We start from the raw sequence: 18,242 nt of genomic DNA on the forward strand, positions 1-18,242 counted from the left end.
TCTTCCATGTATGGGGTACATGGTAGGGTCTAAGATTGTTATACACTGTATTTGAAATTATATAATAAGCTCAGTTATGCAGGCATTCTGATTGGTTCTCACTTATGATCTATTGGAGGACAGACGTATAGATGACGTCGTCATTAAAACTTTTTTCCGTATATTTTAATTCTTTATTATATAAAACAAATAGATTCCAAGTTGCTGTGCATCTGTTCAGTAATAGATCACAGAGGATGTCAAAATGTGGTAAGAATATCAGTGACACTGAACAGATGCACAGCAACTTGGAATCTATTTGTTAAGTAGTACTTATCCTTGGGCACCATTTTAGAAGTGAGATTCATACAGCATTTTATTTTGAATTGCGCAAATTCCGCAAAGGCATACTCCAGAATGAACCTTGAAGTCTACAATCTAAGATTGGAGACATACCAGTACTTTGCTTTATTAACCCTTGAACTCCCATGAGTGACCAAGATATAATTTCTCCTTACAATATCAAAGCAATATCAAGCAAACAAGTGATGAGAATAAAGAAAAATATCAATTAAGAGATTTTTAGTTGATCCAATACCTTATTCTCCAAACGAACATCACAAGAAGTGTATATTAGACTGTAGGGAGAATCCCTAATGAGATCTTGGGTGTGAAAGGGTGAGGTGAATTATATGGGCATTCATCCAAATGACTCACCAGTGACTGTGGATTTACAATTATGCACAGTAAATACTATTTCTTTTCTCTTTAATTTAGAGTGTATCTCAACATCATCTACACCATAGTTGAGGTGATGCGATGTGCAGATCCCAGTGAATCAGTCGAGTTAGCTCAAGCACAGAATGCATTTTTCAACGAACTGAGTATGTAAACCCGTCTCTCCTTCTGGTTTCTTCTATCCCTGCTGAACATTTGGCAAGTTGGTTTGGTTTGACCAACTGAGTTGATAATGTAAATAGGCCACCGTTTCTGAAGCTAGCGTGTTGAGCGTCAGGCATTTCGAATGTATCCTCTCTGACATAGGGCTAAAGCTGGGAACGTCAGCTTTAGAAACTCTCTACGGTGGCCAAGTTTCATTATTAACTTACAGTAATGATCCGTTTTAGCGCTCGGGGCGCTTATTCACTTCAATTACCTCAAGGGAGGGCGCTTATTCGAAACACGACGCTTATTAGGGGTAGAGCGCTTATTTCTCCTTCGAGAAACAGCAGAATTTGTAACAAAGCTTCGATGTTTATTTGAAAAGGACTGAAAATAACTGAAAGAACTGTGCACTCACGTGGACATAATAGTTAAGAGACTGAGACAAGGAGAACAGTTTTGTCACGAGGCTTAATGAGAGCAATGAAAGGAAGATGTTATCACTGAAACGGAATAGGGGCCCTTATTGGTCTGGAGGCGCTTATTGGAATGAGGGTGCTTACTCAATAGGGGCGCTTAGTAGAAGAGGGGCACTTTTTAAACAAAACGAATTCGAGGGGGGCGCTTTTTGGAACGAGGGTGCTAAATTGAATCATTACAGATTCATATCTTTTAATAGCTCCACCAAAGCAGCACTACAGTTTCCCTAGAAACATGCCCCCCTTATTCATTACTAAGTTAGCGAGCTGATTGAAAAATGCCTCTGAAAATGACCAGGAGAAGGTGGACAAAAAAATTATGGTGCATTCTTGTAAATTCCACATTGTCATACAATCTATGTTAGTGGTACTCGTCACGTACTTTTTAAACACTTTTTTTTTTTTTTTTTTCAGGTCAACCTTTGGGTGGCGATGAGCTACTGCCTATCCTTTTACTTGAAATGATTTTAAAGTACTGCGCCGGTAGCTGCCCTCATTTTCCGATCAAAAAAATTCTTCTCCTTTTGTGGAAAACTATTCTGGTGAGTTGTTGTGTTTGAACTTTCGTAGCCTGCGAGCAGGTAAGCGGTCATGTCGCCCGAAATCCTGAGTCATGTAGCCCCATGACATTATCAGCACTTCGGCACAAAAGCGGAGAAACACGCGTTTTGCTGTGCCAATGAGGGCCTGTTGGCAAGAGACTTTACGATGTGGCTTAAATGAAATGTAATCGGCCTTTGTTTTGAAATATTTGGCGGTTGATAACATACTGCATGTCCAAGTATTCTAAATATTATAAAATATTATAAAAATGTCGCTGTAAAACTGTACTTGCAACAGTATCGCCCCTGAATCAAACATTAAACCTCAGAGGCTCTGGATTGTTTTACAAATTCTCCTTGTGAGTAGCATAAGAAACGTGTTGATAAGAGTAAGGAGAACTTGCAAACTGATGTCATTTTTTTAAGATTAAGAAAAGTCACATCACCATTTTTACCAGTCGTTTCTAAGTTCTTGAGCTTTCACTTTGTTCTGATGGGCTAATGTGATTCCTTTTAGTTTGGTCATACGACTGTCATTCGAAACGCTCTCTGTCTCCTTACTTCTACAGATTTCTTTGGGTGGATTAGAAGACCTCGCGAAGAAGAAAGAAGCTCTTAGAGTTGCCCGGGGCTTACCTGCCAGCTATGAAGTACAGTGCCCTCCACAACAACCCACTGTTAAGGAGAGGACGCCCGCTCCCCACACCCCTCCCTTGTCGGGAACAGATAGTGACAGTAATGGAGAGATTGTGTGGGATAGGAGTGAAGAGGAACCGCCGTACAGACCACCAAAGCTGCGACCGAAAGTCAGGTACAAATGTAATGTGGCTAAATGTAATTAAGGCGCAGCGGATTCAGCAATGGGATGTTGGTGGCCCAAGAGGGAAGGGGTTGGGGGTTACAGGGGCATTGCCATATCTGATTGCTCGATTTGTGCTGCTTTGTGTCTCCTTCCCTTCTCTCCCCCCCCCCCTTTTTTTTCGGTAAGAAATCATTCCATACGTCGATTGTCAGTGTTATATTGAAAGGCTTTTGAAGGAAGGAGCGAGCGAAACACGGCCCCAGGCTTCGCGCTTCTTTGCTTAACCCGCTACACCCTAACATCAGTATGAATATTCTCCATACTGTTCTTTATACATTTCCTAAGGTGCTGACAAGGAGAATTTGTTTGCCAATCAAAAGGTTCTTTCCTTGGTGATCATTTTCATTATTTTCATGACCATAATGTGTGGTTCAGGGCTGATATTTTAGGGAGAAATTAGATGCTAGTCACTCTTAGGGTTTTAAGGGTTAACTGCAAAACCTACCAACGTAGTTCTTGGTTTTGTAAGGTGGTCTGAAAATTCAATCGGCAGTACCACGAAATTGATCAGCGTAGCTTCATCGTTTCTGTTATTAATTAGTTTCAAACTTCTTGTGGCTTTGCTGCTCAACGCTTCAATCAAAGTGCGCACAAAAGTAATATATGTGTGTATATATATAAATGAATGTGGGGGTAGAGTCTACCTTGGCATTAAGTGCTCAATGCTGTGGTAGCAGAGCTAAGTATACATAAATTAAAGAATTAAAGAGGACGCATCGATTCTCTGTGACTCTGAGTTTCGTGCCTAAGCGCTCGTCAGATAGAACTTGTCTGACGAGCGCTTAGGCGCGAAACTCAGAGTCACAGAGAATCGATGCGTCCTCTTTAATTCTTTAACTTATATGAAAATGGACCACACTATATATACTGATATATATGAGAGTGTTCCACACTATTTAAACTTTTGGTGAAATAGAAATTCGTGTTCTTTTGTAGGCAGAAAGACGTGGAAGTTTTCTTGGATAATACCAGGAACAAGTTTGTTGGCTTTCAGCTACGAGGGTAAGTGGAAAATTAACGTATCACATTTAAAGATGAATTATTAGTTCTATCTTTTGTCGTCCTTTTTTTTTCTTTTCTTTTTTTTTTTTTTTTCCAAGAGCTTTTCGATCGAGTTTCTTGAAACAAAACTCTAAGATAAACCCAACGGCCAATCAGAACGAAGAAAATTATCACAAAGAGCCAATCAATTAAAACGAAGAAAATTATCTCAAGGAACCGATACGAACTAAGTAAACACCTAACGTGCGAACAAGCTCTCGTTTTTAGTGTTTTGGCGCGAGCTTTTTGTTTTTTTACTTGACCTTGAGCAACGCGAGTAAGCGAGAGCCCTCGGCAATCAATTCACTTCCCGAGTCGTCTCAAATCTTCCCGCGGGCGGAGAAGCACGCGTCCTACAGCGCTATATTGAGGACCTGCTCGCAGCTATAAACACACTTAGCAGGCATCGATCGCGGAAAGACACGAATGGCTAAGTCGCAATGAAGTCAAGTTTTCTACAGTGGTTGCTGTCGATATTCAGTCGAAGATTACTCGAGAGATAACAGCGTGTGCTCACGTGTATATCGTGCCAACATCCACTGTAACTTTATCTTGTTTGTGAAACTTGAGAGGATGGACCACCCTAAAATAGCGTTGTGCACTCGCAAACTTTCAAAGATCATTCCGACGACTTTTCATCCGTGAAGGATAGTGCTCGTGGAGGCTTCGAAACCCCCAATAAACTTTGGGGTGTTCAAAATTCCGCCTAAACTTCAACTTCCTTACGTGACATCCCTTTTACGATGTCACGCAAACCTCTTGCAAAGGGAGTAGTAGGAAGGGAGCATTTCATGAAATTCTTAAAAACAACTACGAAGGAGACTAGGAGTTACAGATGGCTTCAATTTAACATATCTTGTTTGATTTTATTTTTATTGTATTTCAAATGAATTTTCTAGACTAATTACAGCAAGGAGATTGACTAAAAGTAACGCAATAAGTTGGCCTGCTTCCAGGACCACCATACTTTCCAGCTACTGTGACACGGAATGCATTTTAGACACTCTCAATAGAGAATACGCTTAAATTGGAAATCTGAGATTTTACCCAATCATTCTCTTTTCTGTAATCATTGAAACTTAATAAATAAAACGCGAAGTTCGTGATAAAAAAGGGAAATACTCTTTCACGCACTCAAATAATCCTCATCCATCCTGCCCGATAGACGTGGGAAGACCGTAGATGTGGTTAATTGATCCAGTCTTACTCTTCTTTTGATTACTTCTCCTTATAATTTCAAAACAAAATCCAGCCGGCAGGGGAAGAGTAAAAGATAAACTGATCAATCAGAAGGCGTTTTTTTTTTTTATATTACGCCAAATTCTCCTCACTAATTCAAGAGGAAATAATTTCACGAAGCAGGGAGAGTTTGGAATCTAATCGTAGGAATTAAAGGTGTTCGTTCGATTTCGAGAATCGTTCACTCGACTTATTTTCCGCCCTCGTTTGTTGCGAATTTTCAGAAGTATTCAATCGACAAAATATTTACACCTTTAGCGGGCGTTACTTTCAGCTGTCACCTGGTGTTTCGATCGCTTGCCCGGTCACGTTCAACATCAAAGGAGGCTCAAGTGTTTGTTAAAACTCCATTTATTTATGAAATCTCTAGACAATACTTTTCAGAATACTACATTTAGGTTATCGCTTAAAAATATCACGGACCACACGTGCTTCAAGTAGATTGGGGACGTTAGAGACGTAAGGCATCAAATTTAATGTGATGGCCAAGCTCCTTAGATGAAATCCTAGACGTTTCGATTAAGTCACAAATGAGAGTTTTATTTCTATAAATTCTTTTTGATACGTCTATAAAAAAAAATGCATCTCGTGTTTTAATTAAAGAAATCGTATTCTTTACAATTTGTTCCTTGTATCGCTCCGATTTTGTCCGATCAAAAATCTACTCTCGCTAAATTCTTACTTGCATCACATCACATATTGTGGGTCATTTAGTGGTCGACAATAATGTTTGTTCCTCAGCAAGAACGCGGAGCAAAAACAAGCATTTCCGGAGAAAAAAATTCGTTCACATTTTGCTGACAAATTTTTTTTCTATCAGCTCTGGAATGTTAGGGGAAATTCACGGTAAGTTCAAATCATCACCGCACGAATACTGGTGTTTGAGTAAGAGGGACATGCGAGAGAAAGACCTAGAACATTGCGAACAACTGTATTTTTTGACCACGGAGTGTGTCTGAAGGTGTGCACGTAAATTCGATCGATCAGCAAAAGCTCGATCGCAGCTTGGACATTTGTACGGTTTCTCTCCCGTGTGCGTACGAATGTGACCTTGTAGTAGCCACGGACGGCTGAAAGCTTTTCCACAGATGGTGCATTTACACGGAAGAGTGTGCGTCCGAATGTGCATTTTCAACGCGCCCAGAGAGACGTAGGTTTTTTCACAGTACTTGCATGCGAACTCTTTTCGAGGATGTTGGTGTTTTCGCAACGCGACCACAGTGTTGAAACTTCTTTCACATTCTTGGCAACGGAGTTTCTTGTTCGTACGGCTTTTCTCGTGGGAAATTTTCCCGTCACTTTGCGGTGATTCTGTGCTTACCAAAGCTGGCGATGCCTCTTCGTATTTCGGTGTTGGTTGCGTTGTATATACGTGACCGTCAAAAACTTGGTAAGCTGTAACTTCGGCAGGATATATGTGAGATGTCTTAAAATCGATCCATGGCTGTAAACGCGCGTTTTCAAGAACAGATTTTCGAATAAATGAAGAATCTGGAAGCGTTTCTTGTTCGAGGTCAAGTTGACGACCTGTTGGTTACGAAACGAGAGCATGCAATTAAGCTCGTGGTATGATAAGTACGCAATCCCTGAAAAATTCTGTTTTGCGCTTGTTCCACTTTCAAAAATGGTATTTAGAGAAGTGAAAATCAACTGAGAAGAGAATGATCAGTTCTGGGGAGCAAATTAGAGAGATATTTAGGGGCCGAAGTCGGAGATTCGGCGAGCAGGATTTGTTGGCAACAATACACTTGTTACCCTTGGGACAACGGACAAGTGCACGGAGGGAATATCAAGGCTCACCTTTCGCTTTTGAATCATGCACTGCATTCCTGGTCGCTTTTTCGGGCTTCTTCTTGATGAGAAATGATCGTGGCATTTTAAAGTTGTCTTGTGGCAGAACGAGAATCGCACATATCACGCTTCAGCTTAAGAACGAACCACAATCGTGCGACACCTTGATTAACTGCCCAGCACCGGCGTACCAGTGAATTTTATCGGTCAATGACGTCACTTAATAATCGGCGCTTCATCTATTCAATATTGTGTTTACTATTCGCAGTCACTTCCAGGCAAGCTGTCACCTAATAAATATACCAAGCTGCGTGTTTTTCATAGTGCAGCTGAACGAAACTTTCTCGTTCGGGGTTAACTGCGCGATTCGGTAGTAAATTTCTGTGGCCTGCAGAAATTTTGCACGTCCAATGCACAGCGTGTACTAAGATTATTAACTACAGGAAGTTTTCTCTCGACGCTCTGGGTATTCGAGGTTTTAATCTAAAGTGGACTTTGATGTCCCGAACGGCTTGCGATATCAACAGGTGTGAAGTCGTGAGATGTATTACATGTATTGTTTTCCAGATGAACACTTTCAGTTTTGTTTTTGTGTTATTTTGGTGAGCGACGACAGCGCAAAGTTAAAAGGTGATAGAATGTAATTTTGTTGTTCGCGCAGATTTGTGTCATTAAGATGAATTAAGCAAAACTAATTTTTTTGTGTTTTTCAGTTACATTAGGCCCGTGGCCAGACCATACCGCAAAGTGTTTTTTATACCAACTTTTCATTTATCCCTGCGGTTTTCGCTATGACCCGAACTCGAATTTTTTATCAAGAGGGATAGTCCATGAGGTAAAAGAGAAAACAAAGGTGTGATCCACACGTGACAAAAAAAAAGTCAAAGAACAAACGCGCCTCTATTGTGATAAACTTGGTGAAAGACTCCTTTTAGTTGCGCGAATCTTGGCTCAAGTGTTTTTCGATCCAGTTAAGATATGCAATCCGATTTAGTTTCACCAGTTATCAATCGGCTATTCTTATCGCTGGCTATTAAGCCATTATCGTGATTATAACCCTGAAATTGATTCTTTGAAAAACAACTTCTGTTAATGTTCTCGCCTTACAGCAGCCACGTTCGGCGTCCACGACAGCGAAAGCCTACAATAGCGGTTGGTGATAAAATGACCCCGCAGTTTTAGGTTTTAAAGTGAAAGGCAGAATATGAGCTTCTATACTGCTTCATGATAGCCAGTTCTTTTAATCTGTATTTTACAATAACCTCAAAGGATAATCATGCAGTGCAGGTCACACATAAACATTCCGAGACAGTAGAAGACAAATTTGTTATTCAATGCGTCCAACTTGTGCGTTGTAACGAGAGATGGAAAGTAAATATGGTGTTTTGAGGACTAACTCATGTGCTCGTATATTCCGTAACTCCGCAATAGCGGGAGTTGTTACAATAAATTTCTCTGTAGTTTTGGCTGAGAATTTAGCAACGGAGTGTCGGAAAGGTGAGAGTTAGTTTTGATTCGCGTGAAAATTTTGCGGAAAACCTTCGGCGCCTTAATTGGTAGCGCTGTAGGATAACCTTTTCTCGGCCATATTGCTATTTATTATTCTTGGAAAAAATAATTGAGAGATTCATAAGTAAAATCTAGTGGAGAAAACTCATTTAAAGTTATTGGTGGAGTCGTTATTTCAAAAACAGATATTACTAGACTCAAGTAATTCAACAGAGATTGTTAGACGCCATTTTGTCTCCGTATTTCGAGGGCAGGGATCAAGCTGAAGAGTAGCATCAGCATCACTGGACTCTAATGTAACACTGTAAAATTTCCCAGTTATTTCGTTTAAAGTTGACGTTCTTTACTTTGCGGTTTAACAAACTTCTGTACAAAATCTTGAGTTGTTAGCTATCATCGGGCTCTTCTTGCCTTTGTGCCGCCCTAGCCAACCCTCCGAAAACAAATCGGGAAGACTATTTTACTTTGTATGAGTTTTATAGTCTTCCTCCACTCTGGGTGCAACTTAACTCTCTTCTCGTTGTTAAGGAAAAAATTAGTTAGAAAAAAAAGGCGAACTGGCAAATCTCCAAATACGAGTGATAAGTACATGAAGGACCCCTTCCTCGTGACAAATCCTGCCGCTACCCCTGTGGCCTGGTAGTGTCTGCTGCCAGATAGTTTGAGCATTTGATGCTTTTTCATGCAGATCGTATTTGCCCATAGTTTTCTAATAAGTGAGGATTTATATGTCGACAGCTACTTAAAAGTACTCAGCATATCGATATCAGAGCGGATAACGTCAAGTATAAGTTATACTTCATAGGCGCGGCTCGTGAAGGGCAGAAGTTTCCTGCATACGTTTCCGTCCTTTTGTAGCCTCCAACGTTTGTCAATTGACGTGAATTTAAGACGCAGTCTCTTAAAAGCGGTCGGGTGTATTTCATGAAAATATTATTTTCTGGCGATTTAATGAGAACTTTTGAGCTATGAACCTTTGAATAAATTAGTTCACGTCGCGTTCTGCATCATAGGCTTACAGGCTACATTTTCCAATTTAAAATTACTGCACTTTAAGTAATATTTATAAGAACACTTTCCAAATGAACAGTAAGAAATATTTTGGATCAACGTGACCATTTACAAATCTATCCCGACTTTTAGTGATTTCTTTCTTTCTCGTTAACTGAGTTATAAACAAAACAATATAGAGCGACGACTTGGAAAGATTCGGGGGCAAAGTTATAAAGAAATCAATTTGTGAATCGAAATGCACTGGAACGCTTTAATAGAGACTGCGCTTTAAGAAAAAAAAGCCAAGGTCGACGTCCCTTTGAGATCATTATTTAGATTTCCTAAAAAATAACTCAGTAGCGCTGACAATTTTTACTCTTATTTGTATTTTTTCTCTAATTTAAACGATTATGATCATGAATCCCTGTGTAGAAAGTGTAGAAAGTAATAAAAAAGCTTAAACTTCTAAGAGAAACAGCAGGGAGGTACATTTCAAATTCATATCTTAAGTGTTTTGAAAATGTTATCCAATTTCTTGCCGGGGCATCTAACTTTCTTGATATGATACTGTCATTTATAAAAGATTCTTGTTACAGTTACGCCCCCTCGACAGACAGGAAATAATAGGTTTTTAATATAGTTCTAAAGCATGTTTCTCTTAGGGAGAAATCGACGTCGCGAAGTTCCCGTGCCAGCGAAAATTGATGCGACTGGAGTTCCGTTGCTACCAAGTTTGCCATAACACTTCAGCTATCTCGTTGACTTAGCTTTCACCCTTAACCTTTCAAAATGTCTTTATAATATCAAGTTAGCAAGTGATTTTTAAAAACACAACTCTCAAAGCTAATTCTTATGAGAACTTTCAAGTGAATCAAATTGTTACCATCAATTAGTGACGTTTTGCAGCACAAAATATACGACTGCATTGTATAATAAATTTATGCTAATTGTATCAGAGATAAACATCTTTGCTGGGCGACAGGAAAATTATCTTAAGATTTTCAGTCTTTCAGGGCAGGTTATTAGAAAGGATTTCAAATTAAGTCTGATTTGCAATCGCTTTTACAATGATTACACTTAAATGAATTGTAGCACTTTTTCCTTAAATCGTTGCCGATTTTACGATAAAATTATAACTTTGGCAGCTTTCAAATCTTTCTGGATTTACGCCGAGGGATTCATTGTTGCTTAGTGAGTTCAATTTAATTATTTTCTGGGAAAAGGAAAATTCTTTATCACGATCAAGACGGATTATCAATGATCTCGAATTTTCTTATCCGTAATCCAATAAGAGAATTCCAGGCCTTTGAGCGTTCAAAGCTTCTTGTTTGTCGACCGCGAGTCTCCCATGAAGAAGATTAATTTGTTTAATGTAAGTCGATAAGCATTTTAATTCAGTTCTTAATTTTCAAATCCTTCCTTCCTTTTTTTAGATTTGAAATAATCACATTTTATGTCATTCTGATGGACACACATGCAATGAACTTTCTAATCTGGCTTCATGTGCCTTGGAAAAGCAGGAAGATTATTTGTTTGTCCTTAAACCTCAGATTTTAAAAAGGCTTCAAGTCTCGATAAATGAACAGAGATTCTTTGTTCGCTAACCATTTCCTCGTCAATAAGTAAAGAGATTGACGTGTTGTATCGAGATAACACCCGCTGGTTAATAAGTTTGTCGGCTCTTACCTGTTTGCTGATTGTGTTGGAAGAGTGAAAGGAAGAGATAAATTTTGATTACGTTTGTGAGTTAATTTGGAAGTGCAAAATAATAATATTATTGAAGTGCTTTTGACGTCAACATTTCCGTGAAAACGAAGATCAAGGAGCAGATTTTAAAGATAAATCAGTGGCAATGAAACGTGATCGTGCAAACAATGAAATCCTCTGAAACAATTAAAAAAATGGATTTGACGAAAAATATTTCATTCATTTTCGGATTGTTCGAATTTTGTGTGAACGGGGCTACACGTAGTTAATAAGGACCTCAAGCAGTCAGGACGGAGACTTCGATAAAAAAAATGAATTTCTGCCGTTAATTAGAATTTCAAAATGGCTGCATTTGTTTACCGTCTCATACGGCGCCACACCTCAACTTCAGCAGGGCGACCCTAAAAGCCGGAACGGCGGAATGGCGGAATGGCGGAACGGCGGAAAATGACCCCAAATCCTAAAACACGGAACGGCGGAAAATGACCCCAAATCCTAAAACACGGAACGGATCGCAGGGCATGTTGCACAAATTTTGTACAAAGACACCAAGCGCTTGGCTCATTTATCCCCACGACGATAACACGCGTGACTAAAATTAAACACGAAGGCGCGCTATAAAAGGAGAGGTGCCTTAGGTACCTCTGGATCATTTGTCAATCAACCGTCGTGGCATACAGAACTTCAAAACAGCTTGAGCTGCAGTCAATGCAAGGCACTGACCAGAGGCGCATTTCTCGTTAAATTTCTACGTTTTCATCAAAATGGAAGAATTTGTTGAGGTTTGTATTACCTTCCTCCGAACGAAACCGTCTTCGTTTTTGGCGGTAAATTTGAAATTCGAAATGATTCGCTTCGCCATCGCTCAAAATTGCCATTGCGTAATTTCATGTCTGTTTCCAAATACTGGATGTAGATAACTGTAAGAATAAAAAGAAAAGATGAAGAAATGTTCAAGGCATTTCTTCAACAATGCGAAGGGGAAGTGCTGTCAACCCAGCGGAAGAAAAATAAAAGCAGAGCGACTGTTGCAGGCGAAGTTCTGGAGCGCGCGAGTGAACCGTCGCCGACCACCGATTCACTTCAACATGTCCAGGCGTCGATGTCGCCAAACGAATCATCTGTACGGGCTTCCTCCACAAATGGTACGATTTCTTTTTCTTTTTCTTTTTTTTAATCTAAGTATAATATGATTACAACAATACTGGATGATTCTTGACCTTTGGAACAATACATTAGAAAGGTAACTTAGGATTACAGTTCGACACTAACAATCACTGTGATAATGTATCACCAAGATTGAAACACTCGCGTAACACTATAATTTCTCAGAAGTACCTAATTGCAGAGTTTTTACAAACTAGGAAATACTAGTTAGAATATACTTGCAAACCACAGATTTTTTCGTATGATGCGACAGTTCATGTCTTAGACTGCTTCCTTTTGATGCCTTCATTTTCCGAAATGCAGCCTTGCGTGACACCTACAAAACGTTTTGCCCTGCCTAAGAATGTTTTGAAAGGAGTTATTTCTTTAGAACTACAGGTTGTATTTATTACAATATTTTATACTACACCTTGGGCAAACTTGTCAATGAAACATGAAAAATGTACATAAATATTGTCCAAAATAAAATGTAGGCGGGAAGACCAGTTGTACGATCATATCAGACTTCATGACTGTTCAGTTACGCTTTCGCTCTAATAGTTGTTTTACTTTGTCTCCACAATAGCTGATGCAAGAGGGGACGAGTTCGAAATGTGTATTTACTGTCGGCAAACGCCATGTGTAACGACCGACAGTCGCGAATACCTTGGCTATCGCGAAGCACATATTCAAAATCACGTGCGACGAAGAAAAGATTACAAGACGTACTGGAGAGCACTGAACAAATGTGGGCTCTGGAAAGACCCTATTTATCAGGCTAGAAAAGTCGAACTGGGGGACCACGTTAATGCTGTGCGGGAAAGGATGCCCAATTGTGTTATAAAAGATGTGAGGTCAAGGTTTCTTAACCCTCCTGGTATTCCCTATATGGGGCATAAAAGGGAATAATAAAATTCTCATTCAAATGCCCACGTCAAAGAGAGCCCAAGTACCAAATTGTTTATGGTCCATTTTATAATGTCCACACAGCAAATTATAGTGACTTTCCTATAAGTTAGGAAAAGATATACAGTGCAGAGAAAAGTAACAGATAATGAGTCTACTTGGAAAATACCTAGTGTCAAACCTCATACTCATGTTTTCATCACTTAGTACCAGCAGTTGGTAGAATTGGTCCTCCCTAATGACCTCACATATTTTACAGGACATTTGGGCTCCTAGTTGTAATTATCACAGAAACTGTGGTGCAATGGAAAACAGATGAGACATCATTTGTTTATATTAAAAAAGGTAGACCAGATAGTTTCTCTGAAATGAAATGTCTTTGAAGTAAGCACCCTGGTCTCTGCCAAGCGATTTGGATGCCTGGCATGTTGGTACATCTGTAGAGACGATGCTTCTCGATTCACATTTTCATTCTGTAAGACAAATGAGTCAATAAGCATGAGAAAGCAGTGAATCCAAAAAGTGCCAAAGTTATTTTGACGAATTAACAACATAAGTTTCTTACCCAATCAAGAATGGCTAACTCCATGCGCATGTTGTATGAGTCATCCCCATAATGAATCTGCTTTGCAGCATAAATGAGCATCACTGAATGGAGAGACTCAATCCAATATGTTTCCCTGCACTAAAGAAGGCAACAAATTATGGGTGATTTTTCTTTAACTGGAAAATGAATTATTTTGTTTAACTCATTTATGGCCCTTACCTCAACATCATTAATTTGGAAGAAGAGATAAACTTCTTCAAGCAAAGAAACATAAACATACAGCATGTGTCAATTATTTACCCGCATGTAGTCCGATGCATGCCTATAAATTGAAGTGCTCATAATGGCTTTCCTGTAGGCAGCTACTGCTTCAGGTTTAGTTAACAGTCTTTTGCCCATCACATAGCCATTCTGCTTGCACCGTGACTCTGCATGGCATCTGACATGATTACCCTGAGTAATAAATACACCAAGTTATGGAAAAATAGATTAATAAATCAGTAGTAATAATTATAGTAAATATAATGTCTCTTGTTCGCCATTATTAAAGAAATATGTGCAATCTTTGAGGTAATGATCATGTCATATCTTGCTAGAATAACACAACAAAAGGTACTTACAAAAATGAAAACAAAATACTATGTTCTCTCAATAAACAGTCATTCAAATTACCTGGTAATGGTCAACTACATTCAACAGTGTACCCTGAAATTCTTCTTCAGTGGGTGGACTGTTCTTCATGCAGAAGTACACATGAGTCCTTGTACTTTTCACTGTAAAATATTCACAATTATTATATTCCATTGTATTCATCTCATATCAAGAAGGAATTTGACATCTGCAGATAATTGTAGAGCAACTTTCTTCATTGCTTTAGTCACAGACTTTGCACCTGAAAATAAACAAAAAATTTTAATACCAATAAAAGGCTAATTTTCAAGAAATAGTCATAATCATCAAGACAAAATGGGCCAAAAAATACAAGTGTATACTGAGTACCATGCCAAGAGTCAAAGGAATTAAGCATTCCTTTTGACAAGATCCATGTTTTTAGCTGTAATATAAAGTCATGTGCCACCTCTGCAACATGGAACCCTGAAAAAAGAATTACTTTAGTTGCATTATAAAATATACTTCTGATCTCCATATTTGTACTACATATGTGATATGATATTATTGAGGATGCAAACTTATCATACCTTGTGTCTCACAGAGATAAGTCAACAGCTCTTTTGTCATAGGGACCTCACGGCTTACTGCTGAAGTTTCATTGGCCTTACTCCAGTTGACAACTGCTAACACCTTTTTGGTCCTAAAGATAATCAGTGCAAATGAAATGATTTTAGGAATGGTGTTGAACATAATAGAGGTTCAACATATCATACAAAGAAATCGAGTAGAAAGCATCTTACGAGAAAGAAAGGGCTGACACTATTGTGTGTGCTGCTGATCGACTGGAATCATGCCTTGCATCTGTTATAACACACTGCAGGAAAATGGTAGAAATCTAAACATAAAAATGGTCACATTTCTCTACTCACAGATATTTTCAAGGTTTACAATCTGATATAAGATTTTATATCTTTGTACGTGCCAGTCTACATAATATACTCCGAGTATGGCAGGTGTATAAGTATGTGGCCAAAGACAAAATGAAGTTAAAATGACTACTTGTACCTCTCCATTCACAGCATATGCAGGGTTACTCTTCACTTGTTCTTGAGCAGCCAACATCGACTCATTGGAAACCCTCTTCACGACTGTCAAGTAACCAAGCTTTTTCAAGACTGTTGAAGTGATTAAAAATAGAAGTATTTTAGAATGCATCTGGTAGGGCAGAAACCAAAGAAGGAACAGTTCAGTCAGTTTGAGCTATCTTGATAGAACATTCATGATTTAACAACCTGCAAACTGCTGTTGACTGCCTTCTCCTTGCAAGGAGAAAGACTACATGATTTTCAGAGCATCTGAGAATGTGCATTGCTAACCTGTGTCGAAGGTCTTTTCTCCCTCTGACCCGATGTTGGCTGCTTGACAGAAACTTGTGTATTGTGTCTCTGTCAAGCCACAGGACAATACTCCATGAATCAATCTATGAAAAAGAGAGACAGATAAGTGACCAGTTACAAAAAACAAAAACTCTAAAATACCGAGATAATAAATTTCAGTAAATTTAGAGCAAAAAATGAAAGAGTGCTCACCTCAAATTTACACAGTACTTTGGAGGAGATCCTCCCATGATGGGGGAGGAGAGCCACTTGAAAGAATCTCCACCAACGCATGAAATTGTCACTGACACGACATGACTCTGTCGATTGAAGACAAGTGATTCGCAATCGAGGGGTTTTCCACAATAACAACATGATGTCGATAGCGTATTACAGAAAAAAGAAAACAGAGTTCGCAGAGATTCTTCGCTGCAGAGATATATGGAGTCGTTCTCTGCTGAAGATGCAGTGATTTGCATTCTTTGTGGCGTACGTTCTGCTTGTGGAAGAGAAATTGGAGAAGAAGGATCACTGAAAGGCAAAGAAATACGCGAAGATGGAGTAGAAGAAGCTGAAGGAATCGAAAACCGTGCAGTTGTGGATGGTGTAGAGAGAAGAGAGGGGTTCGGACTTCCCGTTGATGATAAGCTCAGATCGCTCGATGTCAGTCGTTTCCTCTCAATTTTCTCCTCAAAAGCTAACAGAAGAGCTTCCATTAAATCTGCATTCTGTGTGCTTGTGGTCGCTTTTGTGAGATTCAACGAGCCTCTGGCCATCTTTATGCGGTCTTTGATGCCGAGAAGTCTGCTCTCCTGAGTTCGAGGAACTTCTATGTTGAACGAGAACTGAGGACCTCGATCCGTTGGACGCTTTTTCTTGGGTACAGATGGGTTATTTCCCTCAGCCATAACGATTAAATTTCCCAATAAAAATATCTTTCGAGCAGCGACAGCCAAGACTTTTCCCCAAACTGAACTAGAGTTGTGAAATTCTGTCTCAAAATCGCACTTACTTGCGAAATCATCCATACTTTAGAGGTTTTGTCACAGAATATTGTCACAAATAATAATAGTCTGAGCATTGCGCATAGAATGTTTCATGAATCCGCTAGTTTCAATGAGAATAATCTGAAGGCTCGGAGAACCAATGTGTATAAGGGGCTTGGGACATAAGCCGAAGTTACACGGCGCGAATTTTGAAAAGACAACTGTACGAGTGTCTCGTCGACCGCAGATCGCGCTTTGAGCGGCCGAACGATAACTTAATGCCAATTAATATCAAAATGAGCTCAATTATGGGAATTAGAGTCAACAACACGCAATATCTTCTAATTTATTGACACAAAAAAACACTTAAAGTGTGTCTTTTATGCAGACCGTTTCACTCATGGTGGGACCGTTGGTCGCCATATTGGATGAGTTTTGCATTTGAGCTGAAACAAAGGGGAGGAGCCAAGCTATTTATAGCGCGCCTTCGTGTTTAAGTGTTATTAATTTTTTTCTTTTACTGAGTGGTATAAATAATAATGAACCATTATGCATGAAAGATAGCTGCGTTTTCGCGTTGTTAACCTGTTTAGTTACCTTTTGTTATGCAAAATTTGCCATGAGTTTTAGTCGCGGCATAAAAAGTCGCACAGCATGTGAAAACCAACTCGACATACCACATTACAATAAACAATTGTAACTTTGATACGTTTCCTGGTCACGTCTGTATTGATTTATTGAAACAATAATATCTCATATGCTTGTAAATGTGAGAACATCACAGGAACGTTTTCAGGCTTCTCAAAATATGACAACGTTCAGCCCCAGCTCCAAACTTAGACTAGCGTGAGAGCAAGCCCTCGTTACGAGCCCTTCAATACGAGCGTTTTTTCATCCACGAATGAGTTCTGGGACTTGAGTAACACTAGTTGAAGCGAGGTTTGCAGGGTGTCACGCGCGTGGGAATTTCTCATGGCGTGAAAAGACAAAAGAAAGTTAGCCGAAGGAAGCCGTCAAGAAGAATTTGAAGAATTTCTTCGCGACCAGGTGTCCAAAACACCACCATCCTATTGTGAAATTTACGGCTTACATATCAGCGAAGAAATAAACTTTCTAAACAAAAAAGAGGCTATTTCACCAATTCGTTCAGCGGATTTCTTCTGTTCCTCAACAAATTGCAAATCATCAATTCTATGGCGTTTAAATTGCCCTCTCTGAAAGGGAAGTGTAATTCAGACGGATCTTTGGATTGTCATGGTTTACCATTATTCGAGTGGAAGCAGTTGCGAGACAAAGAAGAGGCTATCGGTCGAGGATCCTATGGTTTGGTTTTTGTGGCGAGAAACAATTCTGAGAGTTGCTGCTAGCAAATGACTGGAAAAAATGGGGTCAAATCCAAGGGAAATTGGGTCTTGTTCGAGTAAGTGGGGATTTCGAGTTCGCCGGGTTCGAGTTAGCGGGGTTCTAGTGACAGGATCTATTCTCACCATGCAAATTAGAAGAATTAGTGAAATAGCCCCTTTTTTGTTTAGAAAGTTTATTTCTTCCGCTGATATGTAAGCTGTAAATTTCACAGAAGGATGGTAGTGTTTTGGACACCTGGTCGCGAAGAAATTCTTCAAATTCTTCCTGACGGCTTCCTTCT

General features: G+C 39.4%; 4 protein-coding genes across 4 annotated transcripts in view; 2 read left to right on the forward strand and 2 right to left on the reverse strand.

Moving 5' to 3' along the window:
• The window catches only part of LOC113686595 (striatin-interacting protein 1 homolog), a 32,398-nt gene that overhangs the window by 5,864 nt on the left and 8,292 nt on the right, over positions 1-18,242 (forward strand). Inside the window, exons 8-11 of the mRNA XM_089207274.1 lie at positions 757-863; positions 1,755-1,882; positions 2,452-2,693; positions 3,681-3,746. Coding sequence (XP_089063400.1) covers positions 757-863; positions 1,755-1,882; positions 2,452-2,693; positions 3,681-3,746 — 543 coding nt within the window. The remainder of the gene's footprint in view (positions 1-756; positions 864-1,754; positions 1,883-2,451; positions 2,694-3,680; positions 3,747-18,242) is intronic.
• On the reverse strand, positions 5,358-6,997 carry LOC113686528 (uncharacterized). Its single transcript, XM_027204158.2, has 2 exons — positions 6,825-6,997; positions 5,358-6,551 (listed from the first exon to the last, which is right to left on the reverse strand). Exons 1-2 carry the CDS (start codon positions 6,898-6,900, stop codon positions 5,866-5,868), a joined length of 762 nt encoding a protein of 253 aa, XP_027059959.2. The 5' UTR covers positions 6,901-6,997; the 3' UTR covers positions 5,358-5,865.
• Positions 11,654-13,079, forward strand: LOC149044705 (uncharacterized). The gene is made up of 3 exons (XM_089207281.1): positions 11,654-11,806; positions 11,941-12,169; positions 12,757-13,079. The coding sequence occupies exons 1-3, from the start codon at positions 11,789-11,791 to the stop codon at positions 13,077-13,079; spliced, it is 570 nt and encodes a 189-aa protein (XP_089063407.1). The 5' UTR covers positions 11,654-11,788.
• On the reverse strand, positions 12,182-17,090 carry LOC149044706 (uncharacterized). Its single transcript, XM_089207282.1, has 10 exons — positions 15,825-17,090; positions 15,612-15,715; positions 15,301-15,410; positions 15,036-15,109; positions 14,823-14,935; positions 14,437-14,515; positions 14,296-14,404; positions 13,924-14,076; positions 13,642-13,761; positions 12,182-13,549 (listed from the first exon to the last, which is right to left on the reverse strand). Exons 1-10 carry the CDS (start codon positions 16,637-16,639, stop codon positions 13,400-13,402), a joined length of 1,827 nt encoding a protein of 608 aa, XP_089063408.1. The 5' UTR covers positions 16,640-17,090; the 3' UTR covers positions 12,182-13,399.

Source organism: Pocillopora damicornis, chromosome 5, assembly GCF_964200805.1.
Source record: "Pocillopora damicornis chromosome 5, jaPocDami1.2, whole genome shotgun sequence".
Classification (NCBI taxonomy): domain Eukaryota; kingdom Metazoa; phylum Cnidaria; class Anthozoa; order Scleractinia; family Pocilloporidae; genus Pocillopora; species Pocillopora damicornis.

What these genes read in the sequence shown, in the direction of transcription:
- LOC113686528 (XM_027204158.2), bottom strand. Translation starts at nt 6,900, where the DNA reads ATGCCACGATCATTTCTCATCAAGAAGAAGCCCGAAAAAGCGACCAGG. An exon ending in GCATGATTCAAAAGCGAAAG is followed by an intron (nt 6,552 to 6,824) that starts GTGAGCCTTGAT and finishes CGTAACCAACAG; the next exon opens with GTCGTCAACTTGACCTCGAA.
- LOC149044706 (XM_089207282.1), bottom strand. Translation starts at nt 16,639, where the DNA reads ATGGATGATTTCGCAAGTAAGTGCGATTTTGAGACAGAATTTCACAAC. An exon ending in AAGTACTGTGTAAATTTGAG is followed by an intron (nt 15,716 to 15,824) that starts GTGAGCACTCTT and finishes TCTTTTTCATAG; the next exon opens with ATTGATTCATGGAGTATTGT. An exon ending in ATGTAGTTGACCATTACCAG is followed by an intron (nt 14,077 to 14,295) that starts GTAATTTGAATG and finishes TTTATTACTCAG; the next exon opens with GGTAATCATGTCAGATGCCA.
- LOC149044705 (XM_089207281.1), top strand. An exon ending in ACGGGCTTCCTCCACAAATG is followed by an intron (nt 12,170 to 12,756) that starts GTACGATTTCTT and finishes TCTCCACAATAG; the next exon opens with CTGATGCAAGAGGGGACGAG.